Raw genomic sequence first — 27,943 nt, forward strand, 5'->3', positions numbered from 1 at the left:
GACTACTACACCAACCTCTACTCCCCGAAAACAACAGACACACAGGCAGCCGACAGGTTCCTGTCAGGTATCTCTAACTAAATTGATCCTGCAGGTTCGTCGGACGTCAACGCCCCCTTGGTGTTGGAGGAGCTGCACTCTGCCGCTAAATCCTTTAGGCAAGGCAGGACCCCGGGCTGCGATGGTCTCCCAGTTGAACTTTATGTAACGCTGTGGGATCTCGTAGGCCCGGACCTGCTCGAGCTGTACGAGGAGATGGTGGTGGAGGGCAGAATGCCTCCGACCCTAAGGGAGGGGATGATCACGATTTTGTATAAGCGCAAGGGGGAGAGATCGGACCTGAAAAACTGGCGTCCGATCTCTCTTCTGAACGTGGACTACAAAATCCTCGCCAAGGTTTTGGCCAACAGGCTGAAATCTGTCATCGGACAGATCATCCACCCGGATCAGACTTGTGGCATTCCTGGTCGCAGGATTGCGGACAGCCTCGCGCTTGTCCGGGACACGGTCCAGTACATTCATGGCCGCCGTGTGCACGCGGCCCTGGTCAGTCTTGACCAGGAGAAGGCCTTTGACCGTGTCTCCCATGAGTTTATGTGCAGCGCTCTGCGCAGGTTTGGTCTTGGGGAAATGTTCTGTTCATATGTAAATGTAATGTACAATGAAATTTGTAGTGTGGTGTTGGTGAACGGTTGGAAAACTGACCCCTTTCCAGTGTTGTCTGGGGTCAGACAAGGCTGCCCTCTCTCACCTCTGCTTTTTGTCTGTTGTATAGAGCTCTTCGCCCGAAGCATCAGACGGAACCCAGAGATCAGAGGGATCACCGCACCAGGACCGGACAGACGGGAGGTCAAGTGCTCGCTCTACATGGATGACGTGACGGTGTTCTGTGCCGACCGGCACTCCATCGACACACTCGCCCAGACGTGTGAGGACTTCGGCCAAGATTCAGGGGCAAAAGTCAACTGAGGGAAGTCGGAAGTCATGCTCTTCGGAAAGTGGTTCCTGCCTTCTTCTGCACCCATGCCCTTCAGCGTCAAAGCAGACTTCATCAAAATCCTTGGGGTCTGGTTTGGAGCAGAGGGCGCAGCCCTGAAGTCCTGGGAAGAAAGACTGGCAAAGATGCGACAGAAGTTTGGACTTTGGAGCCTCCGAGAACTCACCATCGAAGGTAAAACACTGGTACTCCGCAGCGAGATTCTCCTGTGTTGCAGTACCTCGCCCAGGCCTGGCCCCCCCCGGGTTAACACCTGCAAGGCCATCACCAGGGCAGTGTTTCACTTCATCTGGAGCTCCAAAATGGACAGAGTAAAGCGGGCGGTTATGTTCAAGGAACCCCTCAAGGGCGGTAAGGGCGTGCCCGACATCGCCACTCTACTGAGGGTCTTCTTTGCCTGTAACTGCATCCGCAGAACTTTGGTGGACAGAACTGTAGACTCGGGCGGTAACTCCATGTCCCGTTTTTTCCTCCTGCCTCTCTGGAGGTCCCTTGGATGGGACAAATGGGACAGCTCCATCCCCTACAACTGGGACACTCCTTGGTATTACTTGGATACTTTCAAGTTTATTAAGGAGCGGGGGCTACATGGAGTGAAGCCCGACTTGTGGAAGCCAAAAACTATCCACAAGTTGATCAGAGCATCGGACATTGTTGAGACTGTTCCAGGCCTCTCTTCAGCCACTTGTAAAGTGGTCTGGAGGAATGTTTCTTTAAAGAGACTTACCAACAGGCACAAAGATCTGGCATGGATGGCAATCCAAGGGGGGTGAGACCTGTGCAGATACAGACACTGCCCCTTTTGCATCATCCAGGAGGAAACTGCTCTGCATGTTTTCTGGGAGTGTCCCTTTGCACAGGGCCTGTTGAGGGCTCTGCAACCTGATCTGAAAGACTTTGTGCCACAGACGGCTATAACACACTTTGGGGTGCTGAACGGACTCTTTTGTGGGACTCACTCACAAGAGGACATTGATAGTGCCTGGCGGGTGCTGTGTTGTTTTAAGGACGCTGTTTGGTGCGCCAGAAAGCGCCTCATCCACCAGAGAAAGAGGATGTCCATCGAGGACTGCCGCAGACTGATTCACAGTCCGCTCAGAGACTATCACCTGATGGACAACATGGAGGAAGAGGAGGTCTGAAGATTTCCCCTCCCCCCCCCCCCCCCCCACCACTATGTACCCTTTTTGGCAGTTCAATAAAGCTTCGGGCCTGTGAACTCTTTTCCCTCCCCTCCCCACCTTCTCCAACCCCCCCATCACACCTGTTGCTCATTGAAATGCCATTTTGACTTTGACTAAGACTGTATGACTTGACATGTATTTGGTAATGGTTTTTGGTAATGCTTTCAGGGTAATGCGGCGTCATGCATGATGTGATGTTTCGGGGTATTATTACTCTGCACAACACATCAGGCATCACACCGCAGGATGAATGTAATTTATTTGTATGTTTGGAATGTATTGTTATGTAGTGTATTTTATGCGCTGCGTCGCAGTACAGAGCGGAATGTACCCTGTTCAAAGTATTTTGTTTTTTGTATATTTTCTTGCAAAATAAAGTATACATTTTCAATCAAAAAATCAGTCCCAACATCATTCACAACAACCACTCCACCATCATCCCCAAAATCATCTCCAATATCATTCCCAACGTAATCTTCACCATCATTCCCCCATCGAAGTCGCAATGACGTCACTCCCGCGCATGCGCACCGGAGCCGACACGCGCGGCAGCTCCGTCGCTGAGAATGCCGCGCTCAGTGCGCCTGCCTGCATGCGCCGTAGACAGCGGTGCCCGTTTTCGGGCAAATATCTCCTAAACCATATAGGTTTAGGAGATATTGCTTGGACCTACAGGTAAGCCTTAAAGCGGAGGTCCACCCTAAAGTGGACCTTCCGCTCATCGGAATCCCCCCCCCCCTCCGGCGCCACAATTGGCACCTTTCAGGGGGGAGGGGGGTGCAGTTACCTGGATAATCCAGGTAACTGCACCCACTTCCGGGATAGCTGTCTGCGGAAAGGGGCGTAGATTACGCCCCTTTCCGCAACTGCCCGCCCCTTTCCGCAAGTGCCCCGCTGCCTGCTGGGAAACACACAGATCCCAGAGGCAGCGGGGACCGTCCGGATTGCGCCGCGCGGCTCGCGCATGTGCAGTAGGGAACCGGGAAATGAAGCCGAAAGGCTCCACTTCCTGATTCCCATACCCAAGATGGCGGCGGCAGGACCCGACAGACGACCTAGCGATCGGCTTCGGGTGCCGACATCGCGGGCGCGCTGGGCGGGTAAGTGTCACTATTTTAAAAGTCAGCAGCTGCAGTATTTGTAGCTGCTGGCTTTTAAAAAAAAAAAAACGCGGAGTCCCGGCGGACTCCCGCTTTAATCTAGGCTCACCTGTAGGTCAAAGTGTGTTGTAAGGGTTTACAACCACTTTAATCTATAAAGGACAGTTTTAGGATATTTTGAAGGTGGAGATGATCCAACTGTCTTTCTGGGGTCCGGCAGGAAATGCCGCTTCCTTCCAATGGGGTAAAATTGGGTATAATTTGCCCCGGGGGGTATTTGACCTTCCACATTAGCTGAAGAGGAAAGAAAAGGTATACACACTCGGGACAGTCTGACCACCTGCCTGCAATGCCACAAATGGCCATCAGAGGGCAGCAGAGCACTGAGAATATTTCTGCGTAACTTCAGCTGACCAAAGAGCTCCAACATAATAATATAATGTACTACAATTCCTCAGACAGGACGGGGCCCCTACCAGACACGGCACACAGGACGGGGCCCCTACCAGACACGGCACACAGGACGGGGCCCCTACCAGACACGGCACACAGGACGGGGCCCCTACCAGACACGGCACACAGGACGGGGCCCCTACCAGACACGGCACACAGGACGGGGGCCCCTGCCAGACACGGCACACAGGACGGGGCCCCTCCCAGACACGGCACACAGGACGGGGCACCTGCCAGACACTGCACACAGGACGGGGCACCTGCCAGACACTGCACACAGGACGGGGCACCTGCCAGACACGGCACACAGGACGGGGCACCTGCCAGACACGGCACACAGGACGGGGCACCTGCCAGACACGGCACACAGGACGGGGCCCCTGCCAGACACGGCACACAGGACGGGGCCCCTGCCAGACACGGCACACAGGACGGGGCCCCTGCCAGACACGGCACACAGGACGGGGCCCCTGCCAGACACGGCACACAGGACGGGGCCCCTGCCAGACACGGCACACAGGACGGGGCCCCTGCCGAACTACAGAACATCTCCACAGTATTTTATGCAGATAATGAGAGGGGTGTGTTCTTTAGTCCAGGAGAATGGAATCATCTGACCAATCAAATCCCAGTAAAATCTGACACATCTGACCAATAAAAGTGTAATTTCTGCCCTTTGTGAGGCCATATTATCGATTTTTGGTTTTGGTAAAAAAAAAAACCTTCCTCCATCCGATCCCCAGGGAAAAATTAAGCCTATGGGAGCAAAAACGTTCGGCGCTGACCCTACAAAGGTAGCGGGATCAATCCCTCAATCAGTACTGTGAATGGGGTTGGGTGAGACAAATCCATAAGAAGAACTGGGGAAGGCACTATAGATGAATGTAGTAACCTATTGCACATATAGCAAGTAAACAGAAGAGGGCGCTGAGAATGCACTACATTTAGACGCTGGCGCCCTCTTCTGTTTATTTCAGATTCAAAATACTTTAATAAACCCAAAGGGGAAATTATTACGATAGAGCTACATCCAAGACAACACAAGATCCTATAGGATCAATCCCTCGGACTGGGCGTGTTCCCGCGTTACAGACGGTCAGAACGTAGCCAGTCCGCGCACAAAGCGCCACCCACCTCTTTTTCGTCTCCAGGGGCTCTATGGCCTTGTTCAGCATCTCCTTGTAGATGGGCGATTTCAGATAGCGAGCGTAGGAATCCTACTAGGAGACAAGAGAAGATGGTAAAATGAGCGCAGGGGGCGGGGCCAGACACGCCCACCCCGCCGCAGAAGAGCGACAAACCTTTTTCATCAGCATGTAGATGTGGGTCTGGGCCGCGTCCAGCACATAGCGATGGGGGTGCTTCAGTCCCTTCACCGTGATGTCCATCGTTTTACCGTCAATGTTAATCCACCGCCGTGCGCCCGGCGCCAGGAAGAGTCTGCGATGGGAGAGAGAGAAGCATGAGATTCGTCTACCACCGATATCCAATCACCGCACTCCTCTCTGTTCAATCAGTTATAAAGCCCAAACCTTTGTCTTTAGTTTTCACCCAATCTAAACCCCCCCCACCCCCCACCCCGCGCTCTGCTGCCCCACACAGATTTTATGAATCCCCCTCCCCCCACTGATCTCTGGGGAGGTAATCAATACTTGATCAGGAGGGGAGGCAGCAACTTTGCAGAGAGATTCAGCTACACAGTCCTCCACATTATACATACCTAATCAATGGGGAACTGCAGCCAATGGGGCCCAGAGGAGAGCCCAGAGGAGCCGGGTGTGTGTGTGGGCAGGGTGTGTGGGCAGGGTGTGTGGGCAGGGTGTGTGGGCAGTGTGTGTGGGGAGGGTGCCTGGCACAGATAACGATTACGTGTGGTGGATATTACTGAGCAGCAGGACTGTACAGGACTGTGCCCCTTCCTCAGCTGAAGCGGACAATCAAAAATGAGGATTATTGTATAGAGAGAGCCTGTGCCCGGCCAAGGTGGCAGAGAGCCGGGTCCGGGGGTGGGCAGAGAGCCTGGGCCGGGTCCGGGGGGTGGGCAGAGAACCTGGGCAGGGTCCGGGGGGTGGGCAGAGAACCTGGGCACGGTCCGGGGGGTGGGCAGAGAGCCGGGTCCGGGGGGTGGGCAGAGAGCCGGGTCCGGGGGGTGGGCAGAGAGCCTGGGCCAGGCACAGGGGGGCAGAGGGGCACAGAGCCTGGGCCGGGCACGGGGGGGGCAGAGGGGGGCAGAGGGGCAGAGAGCCTGGGCCATGGACTGCAGAGAGCCTGGACTGGAGCCGGGGGGCAGAGAGCTTGGACCGGGGCTGGGAGGGGCAGAGAGCCTGGACAGGGGGGGGCAGAGAGCCTGGACCAGGGCTGGGAGGGGCAGAGAGCCTGGACAGGGGGGGGCAGAGAGCCTGGACCAGGGCTGGGAGGGGCAGAGAGCCTGGACAGGGGGGGGGGCAGAGAGAGCCTGGACCGGGGCCGGGGGGGGGGCAGAGAGCCTGGCCCGGGGCCGAGGGGGGGCAGAGAGCCTGGCCCGGGGCCGAGGGGGGCAGAGAGCCTGGCCCGGGGCCGAGGGGGGCAGAGAGCCTGGCCCGGGGTCGAGGGGGGCAGAGAGCCTGGCCCGGGGTCGAGGGGGGCAGAGAGCCTGGCCCGGGGTCGAGGGGGGCAGAGAGCCTGGCCCGGGATCGGGGGGGGGCAGAGAGCCTGGCCCGGGGGCGGGGGGGGGGCAGAGAGCCTGGCCCGGGGGCGGGGGGGGCAGAGAGCCTGGCCCGGGGGCGGGGGGGGGGCAGAGAGCCTGGCCCGGGGGCGGGGGGGGGCAGAGAGCCTGGCCCGGGGGCGGGGGGGGGCAGAGAGCCTGGCCCGGGGGCGGGGGGGGGCAGAGAGCCTGGCCCGGGGCCAGGGGGGGGCAGAGAGCCTGGACCGGGGCCAGTGGGGGAGGGGGGCGGGCAGAGAGCCTGGGCCAGGCCCAAGGGGGGATGAGAGTGAGAGTGGCTCAGTGAGCAAGACCACAGCTGCAGAACAGTCTCCTCTCTCTCTATAGATCACTCTCTACCTCTTTTTTACTTATCCTACCTTCAATTCTCAAGCTGGGAAGGGGCATCAGAATTATGGATGGTGCCGCCCACCCCCCTGTGTATAACAGAAGATAATGTGACATATTATAGTCATAGAATGGAATACAATGAAACGTTTATCTGTATTCTATTCAATGCTGCATTTGCTGATGTCCTTCACTGAGCGTTTCACAAGTTCCCTATAAAACGAGCTCCCCACTCCCCACCACCGCCTCTTCCACCGCGCCTTCCACCGCCTCTTCAATCCACGCCTTCCACCGCCTCTTCCACCGCCTCTTCCACCGCCTCTTCAATCCACGCCTTCCACCGCCTCTTCCACCGCCTCTTCCACCGCCTCTTCAATCCACGCCTTCCACCGCCTCTTCAATCCACGCCTTCCACCGCCTCTTCAATCCACGCCTTCCACCGCTTCTTCAATTCACGCCTTCCACCGCGTCTTCCACCGCCTCTTCCACCGCGTCTTCAATCCACACCTTCCACCGCGTCTTCCACCGCGTCTTCCACCGCGTCTTCCACGGCGTCTTCAATTCACGCCTTCCACCGCGTCTTCCACCGCCTCTTCAATTCACGCCTTCCACCGCTTCTTCCACCGCGTCTTCCACCGCCTCTTCCACCGCGTCTTCAATCCACACCTTCCACCGCGTCTTCCACCGCGTCTTCCACCGCGTCTTCCACCGCGTCTTCCACCGCGTCTTCAATTCACGCCTTCCACCGCGTCTTCCACCGCCTCTTCAATCCACGCCTTCCACCGCTTCTTCCACTGCGTCTTCCACCACGTCTTCCACCGCGTCTTCCACCGCGTCTTCAATTCACGCCTTCCACCGCGTCTTCCACCGCTTCTTCCACCGCTTCTTCCACCGCCTCTTCAATCCACGCCTTCCACCGCGTCTTCCACCGCCTCTTCAATCCACGCCTTCCACCACTTCTTTCACCGCGTCTTCCACCACGTCTTCCACCACGTCTTCAATCCACGCCTTCCACCGCTTCTTCCACCACTTCTTCCACCACTTCTTCCACCGCCTTCCACCGCGTCTTCCACCGCGTCTTCCACCGCGTCTTCCACCACGTCTTCCACCGCGTCTTCCACCGCGTCTTCAATTCACGCCTTCCACCGCGTCTTCCACCGCCTCTTCAATCCACGCCTTCCACCGCGTCTTCCACCGCGTCTTCCACCGCGTCTTCCACCGCGTCTTCCACCGCGTCTTCCACCACTTCTTTCACCGCGTCTTCCACCGCGTCTTCCACCACGTCTTCCACCGCGTCTTCAATCCACGCCTTCCACCGCTTCTTCCACCACTTCTTCCACCGCGTATTCCACGCCTTCCACCACTTCTTCCACCGCCTTCCACCGCGTCTTCCAGTGGTTTAGGAGGATTAATAGTCAAATTTTAGGCATTTTTCAGACTTGAGTGTTTTTAATTTTCGCTGATGATAGTTTTTCATCTTCTCCCAGTGAAGTCAATAAGGACCAAAAAGGGAACGACTATCCTGGAGGCGCTCAGGTACTTTTTTGAGCTTCAAGCACCACAACCCTCAGGTGTGAACCACCCCCATTCCATAGAATGGGAATCTTGATGTTGGGGGCAGAAGAGCATCAGGAAAGGTGCTTAGAACCTTAGAGGCGGAGGTGTGAAGGGGACCTTCTTGGACCCGAACTGACTATTGTTACTGTAATCACCAATTGTCCCCTCCCCCTCCAGATTATCACTAATGAGAGTCAGGTGAATGAGGGAAATTCTACAAGTCATCTCAGGACCTCAGAGATCCAACCGCCCCACTCACTTGTAGATCTCCTCCGCCTTCTCCTTCACCTTGGACTGGTCACCATATTTCAGGTCCTCACAAGCCTCCCAGAAGCTCATATTCTCACCTAGGGGGAGAGACAAGTCACCTTCAGATATCAGAACCCCCGATACACCCCCCCCAAACATGCCCCCTAAATACACCCCCCAAACACGCCCCTAAATACACCCCCCAAACCATTTTCCTCAATACACCCCCCTAAACCACCCCCCCCAATTCCCCCCAAACCATCCCCCAAATACACTCCCCCAAACATGCCCCCTAAATACACCCCCCCCAAACCATCCCCCAAATACACCCCCCAAACATGCCCCCTAAATACACCCCCCCAAACAATTTTCCTCAATACACCCCCCTAAACCACCCCCCCCCAATTCCCCCCAAACCATCCCCCAAATACACTCCCCCAAACATGCCCCCTAAATACACCCCCCCAAACCATCCCCCAAATACACCCCCCCAAACATGCCCCCTAAATACACCCCCCAAACAATTTTCCTCAATACACCCCCCCAAACCATCCCCCAAATACACTCCCCCAAACATGCCCCCTAAATACACCCCCCCAAACCATCCCCCAAATACACCCCCCCAAACATGCCCCCTAAATACACCCCCCCAAACCATCCCCCAAATACACCCCCCCAAACATGCCCCCTAAATACACCCCCCCAAACCATCCCCCAAATACACCCCCCCAAACATGCCCCCTAAATACACCCCCCCAAACCATTTTCCTCAATACACCCCCTAAACCACCCCCCCAATTCCCTCCAAACCATCCCCCAAATACACTCCCTCCAAACATGCCCCCTAAATACACCCCCCCAAACCATCCCCCAAATACACCCCCCCAAACCATCCCCCCAATACACTCCCCTCAAACATGCCCCCTAAATACACCCCCCCAAACAATTTTCCTCAATACACCCCCCTAAACCACCCCCCAATTCCCTCCAAACCATCCCCCAAATACACTCCCCCCAAACATGCCCCCTAAATACACCCCCCCCCAAACCATCCCCCAAATACACCCCCCCAAACCAACCCCCAAATACACTCCCCCCAAACATGCCCTCTAAATACACCCCCCCAAACCATCCCCCCAAACATGCCCCCTAAATACACCCCCCCAAACAATTTTCCTCAATACACCCCCCCTAAACCACCCCCCCCAATTCCCTCCAAACCATCCCCCAAATACACTCCCCCCAAACATGCCCCCTAAATACACCCCCCAAACCATCCCCCAAATACACCCCCCCAAACCATCCCCCAAATACACCCCCCAAACCAACCCCCAAATACACTCCCCCTAAACATGCCCCCTAAATACACCCCCCCAAACCATCCCCCCAATACACTCCCCCCAAACACGCCCCTAAATACACCCCCCAAACATGCCCCCTAAATACACCCCCCAAACATGCCCCCTAAATACACCCCCCCAAACAATCCCCCAAATACACTCCCCCCAAACAATCCCCCAAATACACTCCCCCCAAACATGCCCTCTAAATACACTCCCCCCAAACCATTTTCCTCAATACACCCCCCTAAACTATCCCCCCTAAACCACCCCCCCCCCCAATTCTCTCCAAACCATCCCCCTAATACACCCCCCCAAACAATCCCCCTAATACACTCCCCCCAAACAACCCCCCTAACTACACTCCCCAAACCATCCCCCTAAATACAATCTCCTCAATACACCCCCCTAAACTATCCCCCTTAAACCACCCCCCCCAAACCATCACCCCCCCCCCATAAATTCCCCTTCAACCGTATCCCCTCATCAAATCAAACCCAACCTTACCTGCTTTTTGCAGAAAGCTAATAATTGAAAAGCTTCCTCTGATTTCACTGCACACTGCGAGTGTCTCACAATGTGCATTAGAAGCTTCAGCCAGTCAGATAGAGCCCAGCCCTCATTTCCTGGCTGAAAGACATCCAGCATCATAAAGCTCTTTCCTCCCTAGCCTGACTCATTGGATGTAGTTCTTTCAATCATGGAGGCTCAGTATCACACTTGGTTATAGATACACATTGACTATGAGTGGTAACAAGTCCCAGATCTGCCCTTTGGTGACCTTCTCTCTTGCTGGCCAAGTGAATGACCCCCATCTAATGCCCCCCCCCCTCCCCCATTACACTCACCGCTGAACTCTTTCTTCAGGAACTGCTGGAAGCTCTGCCGCCCCTTGGGGTCTCTGATCAGCTCGCTGAAATTGAACGCCCATCGCTCCACACGCAGCTTGGTGGGGACCTCCGCCCTACAGGACACATTGATGGACATGGAAGGCTTGGTCATTGGTGGAGACATAGGAGGAAACACAAGTTTAGTACATCACCCCCCCATACAGCTGTCAGTACAGGGGGGTCCACCAGTAATATGGGGGGGTCTGGATTCCATGGAAACCCTGAGAATAGGGGTACAGTGTCTCTATAAACGGTCTGAAGGCCGATTAAAAATCATCAATCACCGGGATGTAGAGACACCGGGGGGCCAACGCTGCGTCACCAATGGTGGGCAGCGGGTCAGTCATCCCAAGGGGTGGGGGGACCCGGGGCCGTCCTACTGGGGTTTATTCTTCACAACTTTCAGGTTCATTGTCCTCATCGAAAATTTAATTATTGCATATCTAAAAAACATAAAATCTAAGGCGCCCCCTTCTGGTTGTGTTCTGCCCTGGATTCTGTTGTAGGCAGCCCTCATCTCCCTCTACAAGCATAGAAGATCAATTCTAATGTATTGCTGGTGTGTGAGAGACAACGAGACCCCAGCCCACCAACATGCAGGACACATGTAAGCGCAGGGAAGAAGGATCGGTTACAGCGAGGGATGGCATGGATACCCGTGTGTCCCTGAATACACCACCTGGCATTTTAAAAGTTCACAGAAATGCCTCCAGCAGGGGGCAGTAAACCAAAGCATCTTATTATAATGTCTGTACCTCCAGCAGAGGGCAGTACATGGGGGCATCTTATATGGTCTGTGCTTCCAGCAGAGGGCAGTACACCAGGACATCCGACTATCAGTAATATCTGTGGCTCCAGCAGGGGGCAGCACACTAGGTCATCTTAACATTAGTAATGTCTATACCTCCAGCAAGGGGCAGTATACAAAAGCATCATATGATTGGTATTGTTTGTGCCTCCAGCAGGGGGCACTACACCAGGGCATCTTGCTGCTAGTAAATGTCAGTACCTCTAGCAGGGGGCAGCACACTAGGTCATCTTACCATTAGTTATGTCTGGGCCTCCAGCAGGGGGCAGTATACCAAAGCATCTTACGATTAGTATTGTCTGTGCCTCCAGCAGGGGGCAGCACATGGACAAGGAGGTTAACAGGTCAATGTTCAGTGTCCAGGCAGCTATTCCCCTCCCCCCCCCCCCCATACAGACCACTCACAGCTTGGCATTCAGCTCCCAGAACAGGGCGTCATCTGTGATCCAGGGGTTGCTGGGGAGGCAGCCGGACATGATGGGGTCATGGGTGAAGTATTGCTCGCAGTATTTCAGGATCCTGATGGGAGAACACAGCATTAGATATGGTGGAGATCGTATAGTGAGCACAAGAGACCGGGCACAGGGAAGATTATGGGGGGTCCAGTGTACATCACATCATACACAATATATCTGTCTGTGTGTATGTTATCTACCATATATACAGAGCTTCCGGAAGTATTCACAGCGCTTCACTTTTTCCACATTTTGTTATGTTACAGCCTTATTCCAAAATGGAATTCATTATTTTATACAGAAGTATCACAGGCTCCTCCCATGTACAGAAGAATCACAGGCTCCTCCCATGTACATAAGTATCACAGGCTCCTCCCATGTACATAAGTATCACAGACTCCTCCCATGTACATAAGTATCACAGGCTCCTCCCATGTACATAAGTATCACAGGCTCCTCCCATGTACATAAGTATCACAGGCTCCTCCCATGTACATAAGTATCACAGGCTCCTCCCATGTACATAAGTATCACAGGCTCCTCCCATGTACATAAGTATCACAGGCTCCTCCCATGTACATAAGTATCACAGGCTCCTCCCATGTACATAAGTATCACAGGCTCCTCCCATGTACATAAGTATCACAGGCTCCTCCCATGTACATAAGTATCACAGGCTCCTCCCATGTACATAAGTATCACAGGCTCCTCCCATGTACAGAAGTATCACAGGCTCCTCCCATGTACAGAAGTATCACAGGCTCCTCCCATGTACAGAAGTATCACAGGCTCCTCCCATGTACAGAAGTATCACAGGCTCCTCCCATGTACAGAAGTATCACAGGCTCCTCCCATGTACAGAAGTATCACAGGCTCCTCCCATGTACAGAAGTATCACAGGCTCCTCCCATGTACAGAAGTATCACAGGCTCCTCCCACGTACATAAGTATCACAGGCTCCTCCCACGTACATAAGTATCACAGGCTCCTCCCATGTACATTAGTATCACAGACTCCTCCCATGTACATAAGTATCACAGGCTCCTCCCATGTACAGAAGTATCACAGGCTCCTCCCATGTACAGAAGTATCACAGGCTCCTCCCATGTACAGAAGTATCACAGGCTCCTCCCATGTACAGAAGTATCACAGGCTCCTCCCATGTACAGAAGTATCACAGGCTCCTCCCATGTACAGAAGTATCACAGGCTCCTCCCATGTACAGAAGTATCACAGGCTCCTCCCATGTACAGAAGTATCACAGGCTCCTCCCATGTACAGAAGTATCACAGGCTCCTCCCACGTACATAAGTATCACAGGCTCCTCCCACGTACATAAGTATCACAGGCTCCTCCCATGTACATTAGTATCACAGACTCCTCCCATGTACATAAGTATCACAGGCTCCTCCCATGTACATAAGTATCACAGGCTCCTCCCATGTACATAAGTATCACAGGCTCCTCCCATGTACATAAGTATCACAGGCTCCTCCCATGTACATAAGTATCACAGGCTCCTCCCATGTACATAAGTATCACAGGCTCCTCCCATGTACATAAGTACACATGGGATTTCGGCTTTCTTGGTATAAACAGGAAGGAAAGCCGACATGCTGCCATTCAGAAACTTTGATCCAACATAAGCACTCATAGGAATCTTTCCCACCAAATAGTGCAGCAACAGCCCTGAAGAAGGGGGAGTCTATTCCCCCGAAATGCGTTGGCTTGATGAACATGTTGCTCATTTTTATTAAAGACCCATGAACCATATCTTAGAAGTCACATTTCTCCAGACGCCGGGCGTCCTTTCTTTTCATCTATCCAAAGGATTTCTAATTCACACACCTCCACCAGATACAGCTGGAAGGGTGACACCCCCTTCTGGGTTAGTGTTATGGGTGACGGTGGGGTCACTTCAGGAAGCAGAGATGTGATTGTACATTTCTTTGTATGGTGACATTAAAGCGGAGATCCACCCTAAAGTGGACCTTCCGCTCATTGGAACCCTCCCCCCCTCCGGCGCCACAATTGGCACCTTTCAAGGGGGAGGGGGGTGCAGGTACCTGTACAGTACAAGTATCTGCACCCACTTCCGGCGTAGATTCTGCAGAAGGTACGCCCCTTTCCGCAGAGTCTACGCCCCTTTCCGAAAGTCCCCCGCTGCCTGCTGGGAAACACACGGATCCCAGAGGCAGCGGGGAGCGTCCTTATTGCGCAGCGCGACTCGCGCATGCGCAGTAGGGAACCGGGAAATGAAGCCGAAAGGCTCCACTTCCTGATTCCCATACCCAAGATGGCGGCGGCACCCGAGAGACGATCGAGAGATCGGCTTCGGGTGCCGACATCGCGGGCGCGCTGGGCGGGCAAGTGTCATTGTTTTAAAAGTCAGCAGCTGCAGTATTTGTAGCTGCTGGCTTTTAAAAAAAAAAAACGCGAAGTCCCGGCGGACTCCCGCTTTAATTTCTCTACATCACAGCTTACACTAGAGGGAGCCGGCTAATACATGTAACCAGTGATGACCCATTCCCTCTAGTGTTCTCTACAATTGTTACATTGTATATAGATAGAGAGGGGATGGAGAGGGAGGAGTAATGGAGAGGTGGGAGGGAAGAAGGGGGGACATATTTATTATCCAGGAAGACATTTCTTACCCATTCACAGACACGGAGGATTTCACTGTGGATCTCATAAGAGACTGCTGATAGTACATGATCTGCACAGGAGAAGAGTACAGACAATATCACCGATAATGTTCTCATCTCCTCTACAACTCCTCTCCAACCAGCAACACCAGAGACGTCACTTCTGATCTGTACAGAATGTTCCCATCCAAGATTACACCGCTCCCTATATAATACACCGCTCCCCATATATATGACACCGCTCCCTATATATTACATAGATCCCTATATCTATATATTACGCTGCTCCCTATACCTATATATTATGCCCCTTACTATATAGATCAGTAATGACGCTTTTCAACAATCACAGGAGATCAGAAAGAGATGAAATCACCAAATAAAATTCTGTTTATCCCAAGTTATGGCGATCCCTACACAACACAACTCTACACAGAATAAGGAGGATTTCCACCCGGGAGCCTCAATATGAAGAAGATCCACATCAGACATTTCCCTCCTTCTGTCCTTCACACCCGAAAATCTACATTCCTCTGTCATCTGTTCTCTGGAGAGATAACCGAGGTCCCCATCACCCATCACCCCCATATGAAGACCTCCAGTGATCCCCATCACCCATCATCCCCATATAAAGACCTCCAGTGGTCCCCATCACCCATCACCCCCCATATGAAGACATCCAGTGATCCCTACCACCCATCATCCCCCATATGAAGACCTCCCGTGATCCCCATCACCCATCATCCCCCATATAAAGACCTCCAGTGATTCCTATCACCCATCATCCCCCATATGAAGACATCCCGTGATCCCTATCACCCATCACCCCCCATATGAAGACCTCAAGTGATCCCGATCACCCATCATTCCCCCATATGAAGACCTCCAGTGATCCCTATCATCCATCACCCCCCATATGAAGACCTCAAGTGATCCCGATCACCCATCATTCCCCATATAAAGACCTCCAGTGATCCCCATCACCCATCATCCCCCATATAAAGACCTCCACTGATCCCTATCACCCATCATCCCTCATATGAAGACCCCCAGTGATTCCTATCACCCATCATCCCTCATATAAAGACCTCCACTGATCCCCATCACCCATCATCCCTCATATGAAGACCCCCAGTGATCCCTATCACCCATCATTCCCCATATGAAGACCCCCAGTGATTCCTATCACCCATCATCCCTCATATAAAGACCTCCACTGATCCCCATCACTCATCATCCCCCATATGAAGACCTCCAGTGATCCCTACCACCCATCATCCCCCATATGAAGACCTCCAGTGATCCCTATCACCCATCATTCCCCATATGAAGACCTCCAGTGATATCTATCAGACATAATCTGGTTTTATTTTCCTGCATGATATAAAATATAATGGTGACTCCATGGGAAAAAAAGCAGAAAGACATGAAAGATACAAATATGACAAATAATAAGAATTCGGAGCAGGAAGGTGATGGGGGGAGGGAAGAGTTAATGGTGTATAAGATGGAATCGGATGGGGGGAGTGAAGAGTTAATGGTGTATAAGATGGAATCGGATGTGGGGAGTGAAGAGTTAATGGTGTATAAGATGGAATCGGATGTGGAGAGTGAAGAGTTAATGGTGTATAAGATGGAATCGGATGTGGGGAGGGAAGAGTTAATGGTGTATAAGATGGAATCGGATGCGGGGAGTGAAGAGTTAATGGTGTATAAGATGGAATTGGATGTGGGGAGTGAAGAGTTAATGGTGTATAAGATGGAATCGGATGTGGGGAGGGAAGAGTTAATGGTGTATAAGATGGAATCGGATGCGGGGAGTGAAGAGTTAATGGTGTATAAGATGGAATTGGATGCGGGGAGTGAAGAGTTAATGGTGTATAAGATGGAATCGGATGGGGGGAGTGAAGAGTTAATGGTGTATAAGATGGAATTGGATGCGGGGAGTGAAGAGTTAATGGTGTATAAGATGGAATCGGATGCGGGGAGTGAAGAGTTAATGGTGTATAAGATGGAATCGGATGTGGGGAGTGAAGAGTTAATGGTGTATAAGATGGAATCGGATGGGGGGAGTGAAGAGTTAATGGTGTATAAGATGGAATTGGATGCGGGGAGTGAAGAGTTAATGGTGTATAAGATGGAATCGGATGCGGGGAGTGAAGAGTTAATGGTGTATAAGATGGAATCGGATGTGGGGAGTGAAGAGTTAATGGTGTATAAGATGGAATCGGATGTGGGGAGTGAAGAGTTAATGGTGTATAAGATGGAATCGGATGCGGGGAGTGAAGAGTTAATGGTGTATAAGATGGAATTGGATGCGGGGAGTGAAGAGTTAATGGTGTATAAGATGGAATCGGATGGGGGGAGTGAAGAGTTAATGGTGTATAAGATGGAATCGGATGTGGGGAGTGAAGAGTTAATGGTGTATAAGATGGAATCGGATGGGGGGAGTGAAGAGTTAATGGTGTATAAGATGGAATCGGATGGGGGGAGTGAAGAGTTAATGGTGTATAAGATGGAATCGGATGGGGGGAGGGAAGAGTTAATGGTGTATAAGATGGAATCGGATGGGGGGAGGGAAGAGTTAATGGTGTATAAGATGGAATCGGATGTGGAGAGGGAAGAGTTAATGGTGTATAAGATGGAATCGGATGTGGAGAGGGAAGAGTTAATGGTGTATAAGATGGAATCGGATGCGGGGAGTGAAGAGTTAATGGTGTATAAGATGGAATTGGATGTGGGGAGTGAAGAGTTAATGGTGTATAAGATGGAATCGGATGTGGGGAGGGAAGAGTTAATGGTGTATAAGATGGAATCGGATGCGGGGAGTGAAGAGTTAATGGTGTATAAGATGGAATTGGATGCGGGGAGTGAAGAGTTAATGGTGTATAAGATGGAATCGGATGGGGGGAGTGAAGAGTTAATGGTGTATAAGATGGAATTGGATGCGGGGAGTGAAGAGTTAATGGTGTATAAGATGGAATCGGATGCGGGGAGTGAAGAGTTAATGGTGTATAAGATGGAATCGGATGTGGGGAGTGAAGAGTTAATGGTGTATAAGATGGAATCGGATGGGGGGAGTGAAGAGTTAATGGTGTATAAGATGGAATTGGATGCGGGGAGTGAAGAGTTAATGGTGTATAAGATGGAATCGGATGCGGGGAGTGAAGAGTTAATGGTGTATAAGATGGAATCGGATGTGGGGAGTGAAGAGTTAATGGTGTATAAGATGGAATCGGATGTGGGGAGTGAAGAGTTAATGGTGTATAAGATGGAATCGGATGCGGGGAGTGAAGAGTTAATGGTGTATAAGATGGAATTGGATGCGGGGAGTGAAGAGTTAATGGTGTATAAGATGGAATCGGATGGGGGGAGTGAAGAGTTAATGGTGTATAAGATGGAATCGGATGTGGGGAGTGAAGAGTTAATGGTGTATAAGATGGAATCGGATGGGGGGAGTGAAGAGTTAATGGTGTATAAGATGGAATCGGATGGGGGGAGTGAAGAGTTAATGGTGTATAAGATGGAATCGGATGGGGGGAGGGAAGAGTTAATGGTGTATAAGATGGAATCGGATGGGGGGAGGGAAGAGTTAATGGTGTATAAGATGGAATCGGATGCGGGGAGTGAAGAGTTAATGGTGTATAAGATGGAATCGGATGCGGGGAGGGAAGAGTTAATGGTGTATAAGATGGAATCGGATGCGGAGAGTGAAGAGTTAATGGTGTATAAGATGGAATCGGATGCGGGGAGTGAAGAGTTAATGGTGTATATTATTGGCGAGCCAGCCGCCCACCCAGATATATATAGAGTGGAAGGAATGGTGTTTTCATTCCACAAGGTGTAATCACGCCTGTTCCCCGTCTTTCCAGGAACACATACTCACTTCTCTCCTGTAGAAATCCACCGTCTTCTTCTGCAAGACACAAAGAGAAGAGAAGAGAAGAGAAGAGAAGAGAGAAGAGAGAAGAGAGGAGAGGAGAAGAGAAGAGAGAAGAGACTACATGAGAGGGACGGTCACACCGATATCGCTTTTTACTAAACTCCATCAGGGCGGGAGCTCCGCAGCGCTCAGTGAAATGATTAGTCGGTATAAACAGGAGCCTCTCATAAAATTAGAATATCATCAACAAGTTCATATATTTCAGTAATTCAATTCAAAAAGTGAAACTCCTATATTGTATATAGATGCGTTATACGCAGAGTGATATACAATATGTCACAAAGTCAGTACACCCCTAAGGGAAAATGTCCAAATTAGGCCCAATTAGCCATTTTCCCTCTTCGGTGTCATGTGACTCATTAGGTCTCAGGTGTGTTAAATTTGGTGTTATCGCTCTCACTCTCTCATACTGGTCACTGTCACTCGCCTCGCCTGTACAACCCCCTCACCTGTACTAACTACCTACTCGCCTATATTACCCCCTCCTCCCCTGTACAGCCCCCGCCTCGCCTGTACTAACCCCCCTCCTCGCCTGTACTAACCTCTCCTCGCTTGTACAACCCCCTCGCCTGTACTAACCCCCTCCTCGCCTGTACTAACCCCCCCTCCTCGCCTGTACTAACCCCCTCCTTCGCCTGTACAACCCCCGAACCTGTACAACCCCCTCCTCGCCTGTACAACCCCCTCACCTGTACAACCCCCTCCCCTGTACTAACCCCCTCCTCGCTTGTACTGACCCCCTCCTCGCTTGTACTGACCCCCTCCTCGCTTGTACTGACCCCCTCCTCGCTTGTACTAACCCCCTCCTCGCCTGTACTAACCCCCTCCTCGCCTGTACTAACCCCCTCCTCGCCTGTACTAACCCCCTCCTCACCTGTACAACCCCCTCACCTGTACAACCCCCTCCCCTGTACTAACCCCCTCCTCGCTTGTACTGACCCCCTCCTCGCTTGTACTGACCCCCTCCTCGCTTGTACTAACCCTCTCCTCGCTTGTACTAACCCCCTCCTCGCCTGTACTAACCCCCTCCTCGCCTGTACTAACCCCCTCCTCGTCTGTACAACCCCCTCACCTGTACAACCCCCTCCTCGCCTGTACAACCCCCTCCTCGCCTGTACTAACCCCCTCGCCTGTACTAATCCCCTCGCCTGTACTAACCCCTCTTCACCTGTCTACTCCTGAACTTACTCTGGAATATAAACAACGCTTCGCCTCCAGCACCGTATAGTTGTACTCTGCAGTAATAAAGTACAATGTGAAATGAGGATGTATATGGCGGAGTCCATCAGTAGAATGAACACCCCTCAGCTCCAGTCTATGAATTTCTGAGTCCCCCTTTAGCATAGTATTATTACCTGTTGATTCTCCCAGCAAGTTGGTTTATTTTTATACTTCCTGTAACAGGGTGACAACACGGCTCATTCTGCAGTGAAATCATGGGGCAGTGTTGTCACCTGCGGACACTAGAGTCATAGATGAACTTTAGGGGCCCACTCACACTTCCCATATGTAAACACACCCTTTGCACTCTTACAAAGTGAGGGGTGCGCTCGGCCTCTCTGGGGACACATAATGAAATCTGTTGTGTCAGGCGCCGTGTGCGCCGAGTGCTGATAAATTGGGGGATAAATGTGAGCGCGGCGTGCCGGGCAGAGCGAGGAGTGAGAATAAAACGGCCCCGTGGTGTCTCCAGGGTCCTTTATTGAAGAAAAGTCCTTATAATCCGACACCCCGGCCTCCACCTCACCGCCACATTCTCACCACCATTCCCCAGAGAAGAGTTCAAAGAGCGATCTGCGGAGAGAGGAGAAGAGAGAAGAAACGTCACATTACAGAGACCGCCAATACGTCATACTATGCACACAGCCCTTCATACTGCACCCCCTACCTGTGGGCCACTACAAGTCTCCTCCCCCTGCGGGCCACTACAAGTCTCCTCCCTCTGTGGACCACTACAAGTCTCCACCCCCTGTGGGCCACTACAAGTCTCCTCCCCCTGTGGGCCACTACAAGTCTCCTCCCCCTGTGGGCCACTACAAGTCTCCTCCCCCCGTGGACCAGTACAAGTCTCCTCCCCCCGTGGACCAGTACAAGTCTCCTCTCCCTGTGGGCCACTACAAGTCTCCTCCCCCCGTGGACCACTACAAGTCTCCTCCCCCTGTGGACCACTACACGTCTCCTCCCCCTGTGGACCACTACAAGTCTCCTCCCCCTGTGGACCACTACAAGTCTCCACCCCCTGTGGGCCACTACAAGTCTCCTCCCCCCGTGGACCACTACAAGTCTCCTCCCCCTGTGGACCACTACAAGTCTCCTCCCCCTGTGGACCACTACAAGTCTCCACCCCCCGTGGGCCACCACAAGTCTCCTCCCCCTGAAGGCCATTACAAGTCTGTGGGCATCTACAAATATTCTCCCCCTGTGGGCAGCTACAAGTCGCCTCTAGCTGCATGTCACACCAGTGCAGGATGCATTCTTATTGGTCGTTATGGGTTACCACACTTCACGTGGACCTGTCGGTAATGTCACACTCTACAGCAACAGGATCATTCCTCAGAAAAGCTCAATCTTTTATCATTAAAAAGTCATCCTTGATCTCCAGATAGTGACTTTGCCTAGAATGAGATGTCCTCAGTCTGCTGCAGGAAGGAGGAACCATTTCCTCGGTCTCCCTTCCCTCTGCGATCAGACTGTACATTGTAACGTTGTAATCACAAGGTGAGAGTCTGCAGGAGGGGCTGAGCTGTGTCATACATTTGTGAACATAGAATGTTTTTTTCTTCTCCCCAGCTCAATCTATTTGATTTGGGTTCTCAGTTATAATAATCTCTGATTGTAAAATCTGCACCATAAACCCGGATTACAATGTAGATCCGAGGAAACTCTGCACAGAAATCTATTACTGGAGTCATAGGACCCACAGAGGAGATCTATGGAACAATCACCACCCGTAATGTCTATAGTATGAATATCCTCTGTACTGGAGTCATAGGACCCACAGAGGAGATCTATGGAACAATCACCACCCGTAATGTCTATAGTATGAATATCCTCTGTACTGGAGTCATAGGACTCATAGAGGAGAACTAGAGAACAACCACCACCCACCATGTCTATAGTATGAATGACCTCAGTACTGGAGTTATAGGACTCATAGAGGAGAACTAGAGAACAACCACCACCCACCATGTCTATAGTATGAATGACCTCAGTACTGGAGTCATAGGATTCATAGAGGAGAACTATGTGGAGTCTTAGGACCCACAGAGGAGAACTATGGAACAATTGTCACCTGCCATGTCTATATCTGAATGTCCTCTGTACTGGAGTCTTAGGACTCATCGAGGAAAAATATGGTTCTGAGCATAGACAATAACAGATTAAGGGCTCTGGTCAAACCCAGCACCGTGTCTCCATATGGAAAACTCAAGATTGGACTAAAAAGGGCTTTGTATGGCCGGTGTTCTGGCATATAGTGTCCTGCCTTCATATAGTGTCCGCCCTGTACTGCGCTTGCGCAGTACGGAGCAGAAGAAGTTTCGGAAAATCTCGGCGCCTGCTCCGTGAGTGGAGGTGGTAGCCCCACCATCCAAGCGGACATAGGGCTGGGAAAACTAGAGGGCCCCTTGCAGGCTCGCTTCGCTCGTCACGCTTCGGGCTCGGCCTCGCTGCGCTCGGCTCTTTTTATTCCAACTCTATGTCCACTTGGATGGTGGGGCTAGAATCTGGACTCAGTGCGCAGGCGCCGTTCATCTTCGGCTATTTTCGGAATATGTGTGTGCTGTGTACTGCGCATGCGCAGTACACAGCGGACACTATCCGATGGGGGACACTATATGATAGGACACTGGCTATACTATCAGTTCTGATACACCTCGCTAGGACACACTGCATCTACTCCACTCCATTTATGTCAGTAGGGGGAGGACACAGACCGAAGGTCCATAGAACACAGATAAGTGGGAGGTAATTGACAGTTCATGGGGACAGCAGATAGAGGAGCTACTGATAGAGTAACAACCAAGGATATAAATCAGGGGGTCTCCAAACTTTCTGAACAAAGGGCCAGATTACTGTCCTTCAGAGCTTGAGGGGGCCGGTGGGAGTAGAAAATCCTTTGGTATCAATGAGAGTAAAGAATGCCTCATCATTGGTGTCAGTGGGAGGAATAGTGCCCCATCATTGGTGTCAGTGGGAGGAATAGTGCCTCATCATTGGTGTCAGTGGGAGGAATAGTGCCCCATCATTGGTGTCAGTGGGAGGAATAGTGCCCCATCGATGGTGTCAGTGGGAGGAATAGTGCCCCATCGATGGTGTCAGTGGGAGGAATAGTGCCCCATCGATGGTGTCAGTGGGAGGAATAGTGCCCCATCGTTGGTGTCAGTGGGAGGAATAGTGCCCCATCGTTGGTGTCAGTGGGAGGAATAGTGCCCCATCGTTGGTGTCAGTGGGAGGAATAGTGCCCCATCGTTGGTGCCAGGGGGAGGAATAGTGCCCCATCGTTGGTGCCAGGGGGAGGAATAGTGCCCAATTATTGGTGTCAGTGGGAAGAATAGTGCCCCATTGTTGGGGGTCAGTGGGAGGAATAGTGCCCCATTGTTGGGGGTCAGTGGGAGGAATAGTGCCCCATTGTTGGGGGTCAGTGGTAGGATTTGTGTCCTATTGTTGGTGAAGAAGGTATAGTTCCTTGCATCAGTGGGAGGATTAGTAACCCAAGGGCCTGATAAAGGCAAGCAAAGGGCCACATCCGGCCCCCGGGCTGCAGTTTGGAGAGCACTGATATAGAGTAACAACCATTGATAAAAGAGTTACAGCCATTAGTAACAATCATTTGTAAAGTGCGGTAACCCATAGAAACCAGACACTGCAATACTGACATCCCGCCTCCACTGTGTAAATGAAGGATAAAGATCTATTTTAGTGAAGGGAAGGGATTCTGATTTGATGAATTGCCCCCCCCCCCTCCCCCGTGGAGCTGAAATCATTAAAGGAGCCCTCTCCTCGGTGACGCAATCAGAAAATAGCGCAGGCTCTTATAGTTCCCCCCTTCAGTCTGCGTCGGTTTGGCTGTACAGGAGATGAGTCAGAGGAACTCGTCTCCGCTTGTCTTCCTGAGACCCCCTCCTTGGCCTTATTACACGCACGGCGTTGCCATAGCAACAGATCCCACCAGACCCCACTAATCTCTCATCTCCGACTCCTCCGAGGGCCTTGATGGGAAGTTTATCAGCAATCCTTCATGGTGCGTCCCGTCACCCCGGCCGCCGAGCGCGACCGCATAATTCTGCCCTGCAGGACCGCCGTGCCAATACAATTAGGAAGGACGCCGAGCGGTCTGGCCTTAACCCTTTCACCTCCAGCGCAGAAAACTTGCCAACTGCTCATTTGTTCACCATATTCCAAACACCCCAAATTTCCCTGGGGGGGGGGGGGTAAAATCCTCAGTTTAGAAAAACCACCCCCCCCCTCCCCCGTGACATCACCCGCCTCACATGGCACCATCCTGTATCTCAGCGCTCTGTACATCCGCAGCGCCTGCACCGGAGCCTCACCTGTTTACCTTGACAACGTTGGGGTCATTGGCCCTGTCCATCCCATAATCCAACACGTCCAGCATCCCCGGCTGGAAGAAAAGGGGCGGGGTTCATTTCATTCATGGATTAAAAAAAAAAAAATAATAATTCAAATCGTACAATAAATTTGCGGCCAGGTGGCGGGTCACTCACTGGTGGCCGGTGTACCAGCCAATAGGCCTTCTCCTGGCAATCCAGCACCAGCCGGTCCGCCTTCTTCCGCTCCTTTCCCGCCCTGAAATGAATGATAACAATGTCACATTTCACAGATAATATTCATGAAGTATTGTCTGTATCCACCAACGAGAGAATAACAGAGTATCAATCATCACAGAAATGAAAAAAACAACAAATTTTTATGATCCACAGCGCCATATAGTGGCCATAACGGGGCACTTCCCCATTTAAGGCATTTTAGGAAAGAAAGTAATATGGCCACTAGATGGAGCTAACAATCATAGGAAATCAACATACTTAGCGAAATATGGTCAGAATTTGTGGGGGGGGGGGGGGCTGGGTGAATGCTTGTGACATTTATCCTCAGATTTTTTTTATTTATTTTTTTATTTTTTTAAGCCTACCACCTTAAAAGTATGAACAGAGGACCTGAACTCTGAAACCCAGGAAAAACGGCAAGTAGAGAGCGAAGGACGAGTCCCCAATACAGCCTATGGTCTTCCTGCAGCTGATCTTTACCTCATTACTGACTAAGTCGTGTTCTGGACTGCATCTTCATGAAGACGGCCATCTTGGTAGAAGCAGGACTTTGCTTCCTCATGTCAGATCTGCCCCCTCCCCTGGTGAATGGTGGGGTAATTAGAGAGGCGGATCCACAGAATGGATGATGTAGAAGCAGGGAGATCCTCCCACTGGTCCTCGGGTACAGCTGCCACTCCAGCAAGGAGAACAGTGACCAGCCCACTAGTGACATCACCAAATCTCACTCCAAGTCTCCTGCAATCAGGGGTCTCCAAACCTTACAAATAAAGGGCCAGTTTACTGTACTTTAGGAGGGCCAGACTGTGGCCATTAGGAGTAGAACATGCCCCAACATTGGTATCAGTGGGAGGAATAGTGCCCCAACATTGGTATCAGTGGGAGGAAGAGTGCCCCAACATTGGTGTCAGGGGGAGGAATAGTGCCCCAACATTGGTGTCAGTGGTATAGCGCCCCATCATTGGTATCAGTGGGAGGAATAGTGCCCCGTCGATGGGGTCAGTGGGAGGAATAGTGCCCCGTCGATGGGGTCAGTGGGAGGAATAGTGCCCCGTCGATGGGGTCAGTGGGAGGAATAGTGCCCCGTCGATGGGGTCAGTGGGAGGAATAGTGCCCCGTCGATGGGGTCAGTGGGGGGAATAGTGCCCCATCTATGGTGTCAGTGGGGGGAATAGTGCCCCATCTATGGTGTCAGTGGGGGGAATAGTGCCCCATCATTGGTGTCAGTGGGGGGAATAGTGCCCCATCTATGGTGTCAGTGGGGGGGAATAGTGCCCCATCTATGGTGTCAGTGGGGGGGAATAGTGCCCCATCTATGGTGTCAGTGGGGGGGAATAGTGCCCCATCTATGGTGTCAGTGGGAGGAATAGTGCCCCATCTATGGTGTCAGTGGGGGGAATAGTGCCCCATCTATGGTGTCAGTGGGGGGAATAGTGCCCCATCTATGGTGTCAGTGGGGGGAATAGTGCCCCATCTATGGTGTCAGTGGGGGGGAATAGTGCCCCATCATTGGTGTCAGTGGGGGGGAATAGTGCCCCATCTATGGTGTCAGTGGGGGGGGAATAGTGCCCCATCTATGGTGTCAGTGGGGGGGAATAGTGCCCCATCTACGGTGTCAGTGGGGGGGAATAGTGCCCCATCTACGGTGTCAGTGGGGGGGAATAGTGCCCCATCTATGGTGTCAGTGGGGGGGAATAGTGCCCCATCTATGGTGTCAGTGGGGGGGAATAGTGCCCCATCTATGGTGTCAGTGGGGGGGAATAGTGCCCCATCTATGGTGTCAGTGGGGGGAATAGTGCCCCATCATTGGTGTCAGTGAGGGGAATAGTGCCCCATCATTGGTGTCAGTGGGGGGAATAGTGCCCCATCTATGGTGTCAGTGGGAGGAATAGTGCCCCATCTATGGTGTCAGTGGGAGGAATAGTGCCCCATCTATGGTGTCAGTGGGGGAAATAGTGCCCCATCTATGGTGTCAGTGGGGGGAATAGTGCCCCATCTATGGTGTCAGTGGGGGGAATAGTGCCCCATCTATGGTGTCAGTGGGGGGAATAGTGCCCCATCTATGGTGTCAGTGGGGGGAATAGTGCCCCATCTATGGTGTCAGTGGGGGGAATAGTGCCCTAAGGCAGATATGTGAGGCTACATAACAGGAGGCGTGGCTAGGCACAGGAAGTGCACTGCTAGCTTTCAGGAGGAATGGAGGACAGAAGTCGGGGTACGGTGTAGGTAGGCTGAACATTTCTAGGTGTTCCCGATAACAGAACAGTTTTGAGGCCCATGTTAAGGCATGCTAAATGACATGAGAGAACAATGACTGAGAGGTGACTTTGGCATGCCTTTAGGATGGTTAGGTGCTGCTTTGCAGGTTGAGGAATCGGGTCCCAAACCTGTGCGGGTGTCGGCGAGGTGATCACACCCATCTCATCTCACAACCTATAAGTGATAGCGGTAGTGGCGGGTTACCAGACGGCACTGCGATCTCCTCTCCATGTTGGAAGAAAGGAGTTAACAAGACGACACGTACAGGGGCGGAGTACTCACTTGTACTGCTCCTTCGCCTGCATGACGACAAAGTCCCATTTGTGGTTAATTTTCTTATTCAAATTGCTGTAGTTTTCCTGGAACGGAAAGAGGAAGGGAAAGCTAATGAGCTCTTATAGAAATTTGCATAAATTATGAAGAGTCCAGGGAGACGGCGGGGAGAGGAGGTGGAAAAACACAGCGCTATCTGTGAGTGAGGGCAGGGAACAGAGTGTCAGTACCGGGGTGCAGTGGGGGGGGGTGTCAAAGAAAGGGTAAATACTGGGGTGCAGGGGGCAAACAGAATGTGAATACTGGGGTGCAGGGGGGAGCAGAATCTGAATACTGGGGTACAGGGGGAAACGGAGTGAGTATTGGGGTGCAGGAATGTAGCATATTTTGTGAATACTGGGGCGGAGGGGGAGGGTAGGAAAACATGAATACTGGGGTGCAGGGGGGTAGAACAGAAAGTGAATACTGGGGCGCAGGTGGAGGCAGGGGTAATGTGAGTACTGGGGCGCAGGGTGAAGCATGGAGCAAAATGAGAGTACTGGGGTATGAAGGAGGTAAAGGGGTTTGTTTATGGAACAGAACGCGAGCACTGGGGTGCAATGGGGAAGGGGACAGAATGTCAGTACCTTGGGGTACACAGGGTGGGGTACGGAACATAAGTTGAGTACTGGGGCATAGAGAAGGGGAGCAGGGAACAGAACGTACCGGGGTTTAGAGAGGAAACTAACGTCTATAATGGGGGTCAGATATCTGGGGGGGAGATATCTAGAAGGGGGAGGGGGGAGATATCTGAAAAAGGAGAAAAGGGGGGGGGCAGATATCTAGAAGGGGGAGGGGGGTATCTGGAAAGGAGAAGGGGGGGGGGAAGATATCTAGAAGGGGGAGGGGGTATATCTGGAAAGGAGAAGGGGGGGGAAGATATCTAGAAGGGGGAGGGGGTATATCTGGAAAGGAGAAGGGGGGGGCAGATATC

General features: G+C 52.2%; 1 protein-coding gene across 3 annotated transcripts in view; it reads right to left on the reverse strand.

Moving 5' to 3' along the window:
• The window catches only part of RGS9 (regulator of G protein signaling 9), a 91,598-nt gene that overhangs the window by 19,333 nt on the left and 44,322 nt on the right, over positions 1–27,943 (reverse strand). For all 3 annotated transcript variants that reach the window (XM_077460667.1, XM_077460666.1, XM_077460668.1), the window contains exons 7-16: positions 26,980–27,056; positions 24,376–24,457; positions 24,210–24,272; positions 18,593–18,622; positions 14,716–14,777; positions 12,012–12,125; positions 10,757–10,872; positions 8,579–8,666; positions 5,036–5,174; positions 4,869–4,951 (exon numbers count right to left, since the gene is read on the reverse strand). In XM_077460667.1, the coding sequence (XP_077316793.1) occupies positions 4,869–4,951; positions 5,036–5,174; positions 8,579–8,666; positions 10,757–10,872; positions 12,012–12,125; positions 14,716–14,777; positions 18,593–18,622; positions 24,210–24,272; positions 24,376–24,457; positions 26,980–27,056 (854 nt within the window). The remainder of the gene's footprint in view (positions 1–4,868; positions 4,952–5,035; positions 5,175–8,578; positions 8,667–10,756; positions 10,873–12,011; positions 12,126–14,715; positions 14,778–18,592; positions 18,623–24,209; positions 24,273–24,375; positions 24,458–26,979; positions 27,057–27,943) is intronic.

Source organism: Lithobates pipiens, unplaced genomic scaffold, assembly GCF_037356315.1.
Source record: "Lithobates pipiens isolate NorthernLeopardFrog02 unplaced genomic scaffold, aLitPip1_a1.2 Scaffold_28, whole genome shotgun sequence".
Taxonomy (NCBI): domain Eukaryota; kingdom Metazoa; phylum Chordata; class Amphibia; order Anura; family Ranidae; genus Lithobates; species Lithobates pipiens.